Source organism: Procambarus clarkii, chromosome 18, assembly GCF_040958095.1.
Source record: "Procambarus clarkii isolate CNS0578487 chromosome 18, FALCON_Pclarkii_2.0, whole genome shotgun sequence".
In the NCBI taxonomy this organism is placed as follows: Eukaryota; Metazoa; Arthropoda; class Malacostraca; order Decapoda; family Cambaridae; genus Procambarus; species Procambarus clarkii.
In genome coordinates, this window is record NC_091167.1 from 11745983 (window position 1) to 11759113 (window position 13131).

Consider the following 13131-nt stretch of genomic DNA (forward strand, 5'->3'; position numbering starts at 1 on the left):
CCTCAGAAACAGCCGAAGACAGGACCACAGCCGCAGCAACGCCTGTGGAGGGAGAGACAAAGAAGTGGTCCAATAGTCCTAAACAAGATCCAACCAGGTCCGAACCCGGGACGGAACCAGATGGGACGGCCTCCAGTGCACCAGGCACCGGAACCCGGTGATCTGGAAAGAACCACACCCCTGGCAAGCAGACAAGCGGACCGACTGGGAGCCCACACCAGCCAGTCATCGAGGTGGGCCAGAAAATTGAATCCCAAACAGACGCAGACAGGTCACCAAGATACGGTAAAGATGCGTAAATACACTAAGTGCCAATTACAAACTAGGGAAGGCAACAAAAGTGGCAACCTGCTTGATACCAGCTTGATGGGGTTCTGGGAGTTCTTCTACTCCCCAAGCCCGGCCCGAGGCCAGACATGACTTGTGAGAGTTTCGTCCACCAGGATGTTGCTTGGAGCAGCCCGCAGGCCCACATACCCACCACAGCCCGGTTGGTCCGGAACTTCTTTTAGAAAACAGTCTAGTTTCCTCTTGAAGATGTCCATAATTGTTCCGGTAATATTTCTTATGCTTGCTGGTAGGACGTTGAACAACCGCAGACCTCTGGTGTTTATACAGTGTTCTCTGATTGTGCCTATGGCACCTCTGCTGTTTACTGGTTCTATGAACAAGAGGTCATAGATTTAAACTAGCTAAACACAGATGCCGAAGAAATATAAGAAAATTCACCTTCGCAAATAGAGTGGTAGATGGTTGGAACAAGTTAAGCTGAGAAGGTGGTGGAGGCCAAGACCGTCAGTAGTTTCAAAGCATTATATGACAAAGAGTGCTGGGAAGACGGGACACCACGAGCGTAGCTCTCACCCTGTAACTACACTTAGGTAATTACTTAGGTAATTACACACACACACACACACACATCAGTGGTGCCTCGGATTACGAACATTACTGTTTATGAGTTTTTTGGGTTATGAGCAGGATTTGCTCGGAAAATTTACATCGGGATACGAGTTGCCTCGGAATACGAGGGTGTTGATACGCGTACAGGCTGACCTAGCGTGTGGTGGCGTGGCGATCGCCCCTCAGTTTACCAGTGCCTCACGCCCAGTGACTATCCCACCTCAATTCTTCACCAGGATTTACAGTGTTTTGTTGGATTTTTGGCCATTTGACCATAAAAGTTATTATATATCTCACCATGGGTCCCAAGAAAGTCAGTGGTAAGGTTCAAGACAAGAAATCACATGTGAGGATGACAATAGAGGAAAAACAAGAGATCATTCGGAAGCATGAAAATGGTGCACGTGTTGTTGAACTTTGTAGGCAGTACAACAAATCCACGTCAACGATATGTACTATACTTGCCAAGAAAAAGGACATTACGAGTGCTAAAGTGGCAAAAGGCATAACAACAATCATGAAACAAAGACCACAAATACTTGAGGATGTGGAAAAGTTGTTATTAATTTGGATACACAACAGGAAGTTAGCAGGTGATAGTGTTTCAGAGGTCATCATTTGTGAGAAAGCCAGGGTATTGCACGAAGACCTTGTAAAGAAAACCCCTGGAACGAGTGCAGATACGATAGACTTTGGGGCAGGCAGGGGATGTTTTGAAAAATTTAAAGAGAGAATTGGTATCCATAGTGTTGCGAGGCATGGGGAGGCAGCCAGCTCAGACAAACCAGCGACTGAAAGATTTATTGAAGAATTTAAAGAGTTTGCAGATGCTGAGGGATACCTACCGCAACAAGTGTTTAATTGTGATGAAACAGGACTGTTCCGGAAAAGACTGCCTAAGAGGACATACATTGTAATGGTATGTGCAGACCATAGCTCCTTCCCCCTTCCCTTTTTCCAATTCCCCCTTCCCCTTCCTCTCTCCTTCCCTCGTTTGCCTCCCCTCCCTTGTTCATCCCTCCCATGTGTCAGTCCAACCCTCTGGTCATTCTCCCCCTCCCTGTTGGTCGTTTCCCGTCATAACCAGAGTCAAATTACCCCTTAGGTAGGTGGTCAAGTCACTTGTTCCCCCAATCCCTATTTCTCCAATCCCTCTAAATTGTTCGTCTCCCAGTCTTTCCAATCCCCCTTTTCCAATCCATTTTCCCTCTCCTCCTGCTTTTGCCACTAACCATTTGATAACTTTAGGACCAGTGACGAATTGCTGTAGTTCTCAAATTTCGAGTGAGGGAGCTGGGAGCCATATAACGGCTGCTGTTTCAGCATGGGAACGGTTCATGATTCTACGGGAGTAAAACATAACTTTCAGGACAGACCTATGTCACCAAGGAGGCCTAGGGGCGGGGCTAAGTCAGAGTTTTGGCTGGCCTAAGAGTGACACTCTGTTGTCATTGGTTGAGCTTCTAGAGGCGGAGTCCCCCAGGGTAGGGCCTGTCCATGCCATTGGCCCAGCCTCAGAATATTCCAGCTTTGCTTTGAATTGATTTGTGCTCGTAGCCAGAGCCAAGCTCCAGAGGAAAACCTTAGGTCTGCCAGGGGTAGTTTAAGAATATTGAAGTCAGTGTGTCTTGGGGATTAATGGAGTACAGGTCTCCCTGACCTGTGGAGGCAAGCCATCAACATCTGGCCAGTTGCAGTAGTACGGTATAGTGCACTTGAGTTTCATGTATATTCAGTATTGTAGTCATTTGCCTCTTAAGATGTGTTAGTAAAGTAGGACATTTCAATTTGATTTCAATTTACGTGTTTAATTAAATAAAGTGAATATATTTGTTCCAGTGGTATTCAGTTAATTCCCCTTTTTGGTATATTATCTACTGTCATTTTTATATATGGTTTTGATGTGTTGGTCCTAGAAAGTTTCCGTGTTCTTCTCCATTTTATGAATATTAAAGTCGTCCTTGAATCCCCCATCAGTTAAGATTTTCTTTTTAATTCTCAAGATTTATTTGCCAAGATTCTATTGCCCCCGAGTCCATGATTATTGAGTCCCTTCCTTCTTGGGGAAACAATAATTTAAATACATTCATTTATGTTAATGGAAAGGTGGTGGCAGTGTTTAATGAGATTTTAGTTATTAGTTATAAATTAATAACCCCTATTCTTCTTGTGTCCTCCTCATTTAATATTCAGATTATATTCGTGCAGCACAGTGAGGGGTCATACTGAGCTGTAGTAGTGTTAAGCTGGGGTATTGAGTGGAGAGCAGAGAGAGAGAAAGATAAGGGTCTATTACAACATTACCAACGAAGAAAATCATTGCCCGGACACAAGCACATGAAAGATAGGTTTACGCTTGTGCTGTGTTCAAATGCGAGTGGCGATATGAAAAATTTAACCCTTGCTTGTATATCATTCTGAAAATCAAAGGGTTTTCAAACAGTATAAAGTGTAGAAAAACCAAATGTGTGTGATGTGGAGGGCTAATAAAAAGGCATGGGTGACTAAGATTTTTTTTTCGGAGTGGGTGAATGAAGAGTGAAGCCCTGCCATAGAAAAATATCTGCAGGAGAAACATTTGCTACTCAAGGCCCTGCTTCTCCTCGACAATGCTCTTGCTCATCCTCCAAGCTTGGAAGATGAATTCTTGAGGTTATCTTGAGATGATTTCGGGGCTTTAGTGTCCATGCGGCCCGGTCCTCGACCAAGCCTCCACCCCCAGGAAGCAGCCCGTGACAGCTGACTGACACCCAGGTACCTATTTCACTGCTAGGTAACAGCCCATTGTTTTTCGCCGGCGCCCGGGATCGAACCCGGGACCACAAGTCCAGTGTGCTGTCCACTCAGCTGACCGGCTCCCAGTTGTTGCACAGATACAGTAATTTTCTAACAGTAAAGTTCCTTCCTCCTAACACCACTCCTCTAATTCAGCCTATGGACCAGAAAATTATAGTGAATTTTAAGAAACTTTATGAAAGGGCACTTTTCCAGAAATGTTTTGAAGTGACTGAAGCCACAAACCTCATCCTCAAAGAGTTCTAAAAACACCATTTTAACATTTGTAGTGCTTTAAAACTCGTTGACAAATCCTGGCAAGAAGTGACTCAAAGAACCTTGATCTCTGGCTGGAGAAAATTGTGGCCTGAATGTGTGAGAGAACTAGACTTTGAGGGGTTTGAGCCTGTAAATGATGTGCCTATTGTTGAGGAAATTGTTACTCTGGGCCGGCAAATGGGCTTGGAATTGGATGGTGATGATGTGGAGGAGTTGTGGAAGAACACAACGAAGAACTGACCACCAAAGAACTCCAAGCCCTTCAAAAGGAACAGCAAGACGACACAGGTGAGGATGTTTCTCCACTGGAGGAGGATGAGGCAGTACAGAATGTCCCTTCTGCAGACATTAAGAAGTGGTGTCAGATGTGGGAAGAAATGCAAACTTTTATTCAAACAACTCACCCAGAGAAAGCTGTAGTAGGCCGTTGTATATATCTTTTCAATGACAATGTGATGCCTCACTACAGAGAAATCTTGCGAAGAAGGGAAAAATAATCTTCAATGGACCGCTTTGTTGTGAGAAAATAGAGCAGTGAGCCACAACCAGGACCTAGTGGTATGCAGGCAAAACGTGCCAGAGAATGCACCCCTGAGAGGTCCTCACTGCCTGATGTTATAATGGAAGGGGACTCCCCTTCCAAACAGTAACACCTCTCCTCCTCCTCCCTCCTCACCATCTTCCATACACCAACAGCAGTCATCAGCAAGGGTAAGTAATAACTTGAACATACTTTTGTAGTGTAGATTTTGATGAATTAGGTATAAAATTTAGTTTGAAGTGATGTTTTTGGGTAGCCAGGACCGGATTAGTTCACTTCAAATTATTTCTTATGGAGAAATTAGCTTCGGTTTTCGGGTTACGAGCTGTCTCCAGGAACGGATTAAACCCTTAAACCGAGGTAACACATGAAAAAATAATAAATAAAAAAAAATTGACAAGCCGCCGACCGGTGGGTAGAGCACCATGCCGGCCAGATGAAGAAGGCACCAAGAGCACAAAAACTGCACCTACAGACCCACCTCGACAGCAAAAACCCAAGGCCCCGGCACGACCACAACATGTGCCATGACCCAAAAGATCAGCCTGCAAGCCAGGAAGACGCCGGAACCCGAGAAAGAGTTCACGAGGTAACAAAGCCCCCTGAACCCACAAAGGGGGGCCCCCAGAACAAAGAAACCTCTGAAATGTAACCAAAGAACCCAAAGAAACCCGGAATCTAACCCAGGGGAGCGCAAACTCCCACATTTGCCGGCGGAAATACACCACAGAAGGGCAAAGCACAGCACCCAGATAGAACCCCCAGGAAAACGGCCAAAACGGACCGAAAACCGAGAGACAAGGTGTGGGATCAAGCATAAACAGACAGGGACACGGACCCAAACACCAGGCCCAAGACCCAAACAAACAGGAAACGCAAAAACCGGTGTAAAAATCAATACACAAGCGTTCCCAAAGGAACAGAAGATGGGCAGAACACCACAGAAAAGCAAAGAAACAGCAACAGGAGGATAAAACCCCCTGAAGGAGTTGAAAAAACTCGCCCAAAATGCAGGCTCACACACCCAGGCACCGGTAAACAAACAGCAGCGCCGCCAGTGGTCAAGCGGGAAAGTAAACTGCAGAAAGAAAATGGTCTTGCCGTGACCAACGCAATAGATCTGAAAACACACCAGCAAATGTGGGAAGTAAGCAGACCAGAGGGACAAAAAAAAAACTCCCAGAAGCAGAAAACCCAGGCAGGGGCAAACAGCCCCAGAACTGCTAGCGAGCATCCCCCACAGCCCCTGGAACCCGCAACAGCGGCCCTGGGGCAGAGCCATCCTCCTCACCCTCTGCCCCTAAAGAAAAGGATGAATCCAAGGGGAAAGGCAGCAAAAAATGGGTCACTGGTAAGACCCAAAAGCCTTGGCAGGAGGAACAGGCTCGAAAACCTCCATCCCCAACCCAAACGGGGTAAGGGTGTTGCTAACCGGTTAACACCCAAAACTATCAAGGGGTAGATGACAACACTGAAAAACCCCTGCGACGTGTACAATCACGGGGGCCTAGCAGAGGGCCGCCAAACACTACCAGTGGAACTATAGCCACACTAGGCAGACCCCCCACCAAGCAATGCAAATAAAAGAAAAACCCCTCAAAAGTACACTGTCTCCAAAGGCAACAGGAACCAGTCACCGCGTAGGTGGCAGGTCGTGCAACACCTTGACGCCCTAACCAGCACAATACCAGTCCCTGCCCAAGGCCAAACAAGGGTCCCAAGCCCCGGCTGGCCCCAAGGGCGAGGCAAATGCCAAGCAGCAAGAACCACTACGGGAATGGTTCATGAACGCCCCAGGGAAAATAAACCTGTCACGCAAGGGCAGTACTCACAGGGCGCTTAGGGAAGGAAGCCCCTAAGCGCATGCAGCCCTGGTACTGATGAGGAACACCTGGCCACTGCAAAACACAAAAACATAGCAGTGAGCGCCACGAAGGCAAACACCGCGTAGGAAACTGAGGCCAGAGAAGCGTCTGTCCTGGTTGACATTAGCTTACAAACTGGAGTGCTATGTACCTGGTGCGGTGAGGTCCGCCCCCCCCCCTCCCCCTCTCAGGGAGGGGAGCGCTGCGCGGACGAGTGGCGCGGCAGTAGTGTGTTACGTTTGCTTGTTTACTTGGGATTGTAGGAAGTTATACCTCTCTATTCGGTTTTTGTTAGTTTTTTACCATGTGGGGTTTGTATTGTTATGCCTACCTTTCTGGGTGCCTAACCCCGGTCAATGGTATAAGGCAAACCATGCAATGGCAAACACTCCCTCCCCCCCCCCCCCCCCCCCACCTACAGGGGGGGGGGGGGGGGGGGGGGTTCCAGGGCCATTGCTCCCTGCAACCTCTCTGATGGGGCCAGGTTCTGGCTTATGGGCCCTGGTAGGTCTGAACTCCATAGCTTATGTCCCGGTCTAATATAACATACATTAGCCCGATAAGCTCCAGGGAGCCGTAGGGGCTCCCCACAGAAAATGTCTTATGCTGGAAAATAAGGTATGCATGGAAAAGTATGGGTCAGGGATATAACTTTCAATTCTGTCAAATTCTATTAAGTAGTGTTGTGAAATACAGGAGACGATACGAACTATGAAGCGTGGACGCCCCTCCAGCAGAAGCAGAAAGTAGTGGAGTGGATGGTGTTGGAGGACCAGGCGTGGGTGGATTGGAGGGAGTGAGGCCAGCAGCATAATCTGGGGTTGTCTGCTGCTGCTGTGCTTGTGGCTGCTGTGTTGTCTGCTTCCCATCTGCTTGCTGCTGCTCTTTTCTCTTCTCCTCAGCATCTGCAGCTTTGGCATCTGCTGTGTCTTGCAGCTTTCTTCTTTTCTTGGCCTAATGTTAAAAAAAATCCCTTAATAAGATTCATAAAAGTAGTTACAAGATTTATTACAAAATATATCTAAGTTTCACTAGTTTCACCCTTGCCCTCTACTTTCTCATGAGACAACACTTTCCATGGTAGGAAGACCATAGAAACCGTTGTGTGTCTAGTAAGACACAAGGCAGTCAAATGTGTGTTTTAATGATCCTACTCTGGCCAAAGGAGACGAGATCAACTACGTCTTCTTCTCCTAGGGATGAGCCCTGCAGCCTGCAGCCACGTTGGGCAACAGAGGTCTCTTCCAGTTTGACTGTTTGTATTAGGGAGTTTTAGGGAAGATGGTAACCTATCCCAAAGGTGGAATACTTGAGAGGTTTCTGCCATGAGGTTAGAATAATAATGGCAACTCTTTAAATAAAATGCTACTACAGTATATGCTTATGAACACTATGGCTAAATTCCACTAATAATCTAGTCAATGAATCCTGGCACTGGATGTCAATTTTAGTTTGTTGTATTTACTGTATATTGTATCAATAATATTATTACAACATGGCTTCAAGAGCAAGTATGACATATACTGAATACTATACTGAAATGTCAAAAGTATAAATGCATCAGATATAATAATTATGATGTGGGGCTCCAGAGCTAAATATCATTCCCAGTAGACACAACTAGGTAAGCATGAGGGGATGTACTTATACCCCAGAATAAAGTCTCTTTAAAATGCTACCAATAAAATTCCCCAACCACTGCTGCCACAGTTTCCATACTTAACCCTTGAGAGGAGATAATTGTAAATATGTATAAATTTTGTTATGACTTAATGCACGCCGCATTATAGTATTTATACTTTTTAAAGTACTGTATTGCACAAGATTTTTTTTTACAAGTCCAGCAGCTGCACAGGGTTCGTATCAGCTACCTCAGGGCTCCAGTAAAACGATGCCATGTAAAAAATAAACAGCATCGAATGTAATGAAACACTATTATTTTCTGGGCAAAACCCGGAGGCTTCCTGAAGCTATCCAGACTGATGTGTGTTATATCAGTTTGGAGACATCAGTTACGGGAGTTCTTGCCTACTGGGGACTACGAGCCACAACTTGGCCCCCTAATGGCCTATGAGCACTCTACATTTAGAATATGTCATGTCTGCCATCGACCAGGGTATACCCCGGAGCACATAGGGAGCCGGTCAGCCGAGCGGACAGCACGCTGGACTTGTGATCCTGTGGTCCTGGGTTCGATCTCAGGCGCCGGCGAGAAACAATGGGCAGAGTTTCTTTCACCCTATGCCCCTGTTACCTAGCAGTAAAATAGGTACCTGGGTGTTAATCAGCTGTCACGGGCTGCTTCCTGGGGGTGGAGGCCTGGTCGAGGACCGGGCCGCGGGGACACTAAAAAAAAACCGAAATCATCTCAAGATAACCTCAAGATACCCCTAGAAAGGTAGGCATAACAATACAAACCTCTTAACTAGTGAAAATTGCAACCTACATCCAAACAGAGCCAAAGAACTCCCTCAAAAGAAAACAATTAAACAAGCCAATTGTCATTCATTTAGCACGCATGTACATAAATGCCCCCCTCCCACCCACAGGGAGGAGGGCATTTTGAGGGGGGGGCTCCCCCTCATCCCCAACAGGGATGAGGGGGAGCCCGCTCAGGCGAGCCGGCAGCTCAATCCTCCAGTTCGTAGAATAATGAATACCATTGACCGGGATGGGAGGGAGGGAGGAAGCCTCCCGGGCTTGCCCAGAAAATGGCATTTCATTACATTCTATGCTAGTTTTTTGTGTGGAGCCCTGTCGGCTTCCTGAAGCTAACTACCCACAAATAAGTAGAAGGAGAGACTTACTCGTGAGGCGGCAGCATGACAGGTCTCGGGACAAGGAAGAGGAAGACGGCCACTACAGGCGCCCCTAAACCACACATGGCCGGGAAGGCACCGAAACGTTCACAAGATACCTTGCAGCCAGGACCCTGGTCGACTTCCAAAATCCCTATGCCTGAATGTCGATCCAAGACATGTTGCCAAAACCGCTACTAGAGCAGCATACTTCCGAACATCATGGGCACAAGGGTAAACTGCAGACTGGCTAGACTTAATGACACTGCAGACAATCTGAGACACACGAGCCCTGGAACAGGGAACCAGGGAAACTGGATCCACAGAAAGCGTCCACCATCACAGAACCAGTAGCCCACTGCTAACTGCATAAAGCCACCACTGGACCCAACACGTGTTGCACCCGCGGCCTAACCAACCAAGCATCCACAAGCAACGGACCCCTCCGGAAGCCACCCATCCCATTCTTCACCAGAAAAGGATGAGAAGACTGCAAACGAACAAAACGACCAACAGGACCAAACGAACAGCATCCCTGGCGTCAAGAGCAGAGCCTGAAGCTCCCCAACTCGACCCCCAAAGGCCAAGGCCAACAAAAACAAGGCCATCCAGAAGCAATTCCGAACCAAAGCCACAACAAAGCAAGGAAAAGAAAGAAAAGAAAGAACTCAATCCAAAGACCAAGAAGGATAAGGCGGTGTATGAGCAGGCCAGAGGCGAAAAAATGCACGAGAATACTTGCAGAACGGAGCGGAAGTAACATCCATCCCGAATGCAAACTGAAGCAACTCCTCCAGCGCCATGCGATAAAAGGCGACAGTATTAGGCATGAGATGCCGATCCTGAAAAAGCCGAGAGAGAAAGGGCAAAACAACCTGGTCTGAAATGAAAAAACCGGCGAAAAAAAAAGAAAATGATGCAAAAACCTCCAAGAAATGTCATCCTGTCGCAGAAGAAGATTGTAAGCGGACACCATCAAAGACGCCACCCGATCAGCATACAAATGGCGATACACATGCGTCAGAAGGACCAAACGTCTAGTGTGTGGCAGTAAGGCGAACCAGCAAGGTAACTTACTGGCCCAACCCGCTGAAAGAGGCGGAGACACAGGAAATGCCTCGGTTCGGACACCGAGCAAGCAGCTCATGAAACTAAGGCTGGGATAACCACCATGGAGCCAGAGAACCACTCTTCCATGATAAGAATCCAGCCGAGGCAGAACCCGAAGCAACAACTGGACCAGAGGGGCAAAGGTACAGGAACCCCCATCTCATACAGTCCTGATGAAAAGCGTCTACCGTGATGACCTCGCAATCTGGGAACGGTGTCACGTACAATGAGAGATGCCAAGACCACGTCAACGCGAAAAGGTCCACCTCCGGGCACCCGTATGCTTGACAAAGCCAAAGGAGGGATGGCGTCGACCGTCCACTCTGAGGAAAGAGGAATTAAGCACGACAGGCAGCATCCCAGTACGTTGAACACACCATGAATACAAACGGCACAGAAAGCTGTACCCAAAAACCCGGCAGAAAAGCCCCCCGAAGTGATGACCAGCCCCAAAGACATGGACCAAAGAACACCCTCCCCCTTCCCCCATTGAGACAATAAACCACAGGGGAGCAGTCAAAATGGGTTGGATCACTGAGCCCTGAGGAAGCTGGAACCGTCGCAGTGCCTGCCACACAGCTGCAAACTCCTGCACCATGCTGTGAGCTTGAAGGAAGGAAGACCCCCAATGCCCCTGGCCGGCTTGGTGAGCGCTGGTCACAAAGCCCCAACCGAGAGATGGGGTGTCCGGGGAACATATTGAGAAAAGGGAAAGAGGAAGGCGCCATCGCACCGAACCGCAAAAACCAATAATTGGATAGTATAAAAATAAATATATATATATATAAATATAATAATAAATTATAAATATAAATAATAAATATAAATATAAATAAATATATATATAAATAAAAAAAATAAAGATAGTATAAAAGATAGTATAAAAAGTATAATTGGACAGACTTGATGCTAGGCAAGGAAGTGAATGAGATGTATGGCAAGTTTTGTGAAATATATGATAAAGGCACAAAAAAATTTATACCAAAACAGAGATGCAGAACTAGGAAACAGGATTGGTTCAATAGAAATTGCGAGAGGGCTAGAGACCGAAAGACACAAAAATGGAATCAATACAGGAAGAGGCCGAACCCCCAAACATACCAGCGATACAAAGATGCGAGAAACAACTACACGGCAGTGAGGAGAGAGGCAGAAAGAAATTTTGAAAAAGGGATTGCGGACAAATGTAAAACAGAACCAGGTCTATTCTATAAATTCATAAACAACAAATTGCAGGTAAAGGATAATATTCAGAGGTTGAAAATGGGAAATAGATTCACGGAAGATGAAAAGGAAATGTGTGAAACACTAAACGAAAAGTTCCAAAGTGTGTTTGTACAAAATGAAATCTTTAGGGAACCAGATACAATAAGAATTCCAGAGAACAACATAGAACACATAGAGGTGTCTAGAGACGAAGTGGAAAAAATGCTCAAGGAGCTCGGTAAGAACAAAGCAGCTGGCCCAGATGGCGTTTCACCATGGGTTCTGAGAGAATGTGCATCTGAGCTCAGCATTCCACTTCACCTGATCTTTCAGGCATCCCTGTGTACAGGAATCGTAGCAGACGGGTGGAAACAGGCTAACATAGTTCCAATCTACAAAAGTGGCAGCAGGGAAGACCCCCTCAATTATAGACCTGTATCATTGACAAGTGCAATAGTGAAAGTATTGGAAAAACTAATCAAAACTAAATGGGTAGAACACCTAGAGAGAAATGATATAATATCAGACAGACAGTATGGTTTTCGATCTGGAAGATCCTGTGTATCGAATTTACTCAGTTTCTATGATCGAGCCACAGAGATATTACAGGAAAGAGATGGTTGGGTTGACTGCATCTATCTGGACCTAAAAAAGGCTTTCGACAGAGTTCCACATAAGAGGTTGTTCTGGAAACTGGAAAATATTGGAGGGGTGACAGGTAAGCTTCTATCATGGATGAAAAATTTTCTGACTGATAGAAAAATGAGGGCAGTAATCAGAGGCAATGTATCAGAATGGAGAAATGTCACAAGTGGAGTACCACAGGGTTCAGTTCTTGCACCAGTGATGTTTATTGTGTACATAAATGATCTACCAGTTGGTATACAGAATTATATGAACATGTTTGCTGATGATGCTAAGATAATAGGAAGGATAAGAAATTTAGATGACTGTCATGCCCTTCAAGAAGACCTGGACAAAATAAGTATATGGAGCACCACTTGGCAAATGGAATTTAATGTTAATAAATGTCATGTTATGGAATGTGGAATAGGAGAACATAGACCCCACACAACCTATATATTATGTGAGAAATCTTTAAAGAATTCTGATAAAGAAAGAGATCTAGGAGTGGTTCTAGATAGAAAACTATCACCTGAGGACCACATAAAGAATATTGTGCAAGGAGCCTATGCTATGCTTTCTAACTTCAGAATTGCATTTAAATACATGGATGGCGATATACTAAAGAAATTGTTCATGACTTTTGTTAGGCCAAAGCTAGAATATGCAGCTGTTGTGTGGTGCCCATATCTTAAGAAGCACATCAACAAACTGGAAAAGGTGCAAAGACATGCTACTAAGTGGCTCCCAGAACTGAAGGGCAAGAGCTACGAGGAGAGGTTAGAAGCATTAAATATGCCAAAACTAGAAGACAGAAGAAAAAGAGGTGATATGATCACTACATACAAAATAGTTACAGGAATTGATAAAATCGACAGGGAAGACTTCCTGAGACCTGGAATTTCAAGAACAAGAGGTCATAGATTTAAACTAGCTAAACACAGATGCCGAAGAAATATAAGAAAATTCACCTTCGCAAATAGAGTGGTAGACGGTTGGAACAAGTTAAGTGAGAAGGTGGTGGAGGCCAAGA

The 13131-nt window shown here is 45.8% G+C and overlaps 1 protein-coding gene across 1 annotated transcript in view; it reads right to left on the reverse strand.

The window, feature by feature from the left end:
- The window catches only part of LOC123754682 (negative elongation factor A), a 128520-nt gene that overhangs the window by 24023 nt on the left and 91366 nt on the right, over window positions 1-13131 (reverse strand). Inside the window, exon 6 of the mRNA XM_069326259.1 lies at window positions 7071-7314. Within this exon, the coding sequence (XP_069182360.1) occupies window positions 7071-7314 (244 nt within the window). The remainder of the gene's footprint in view (window positions 1-7070; window positions 7315-13131) is intronic.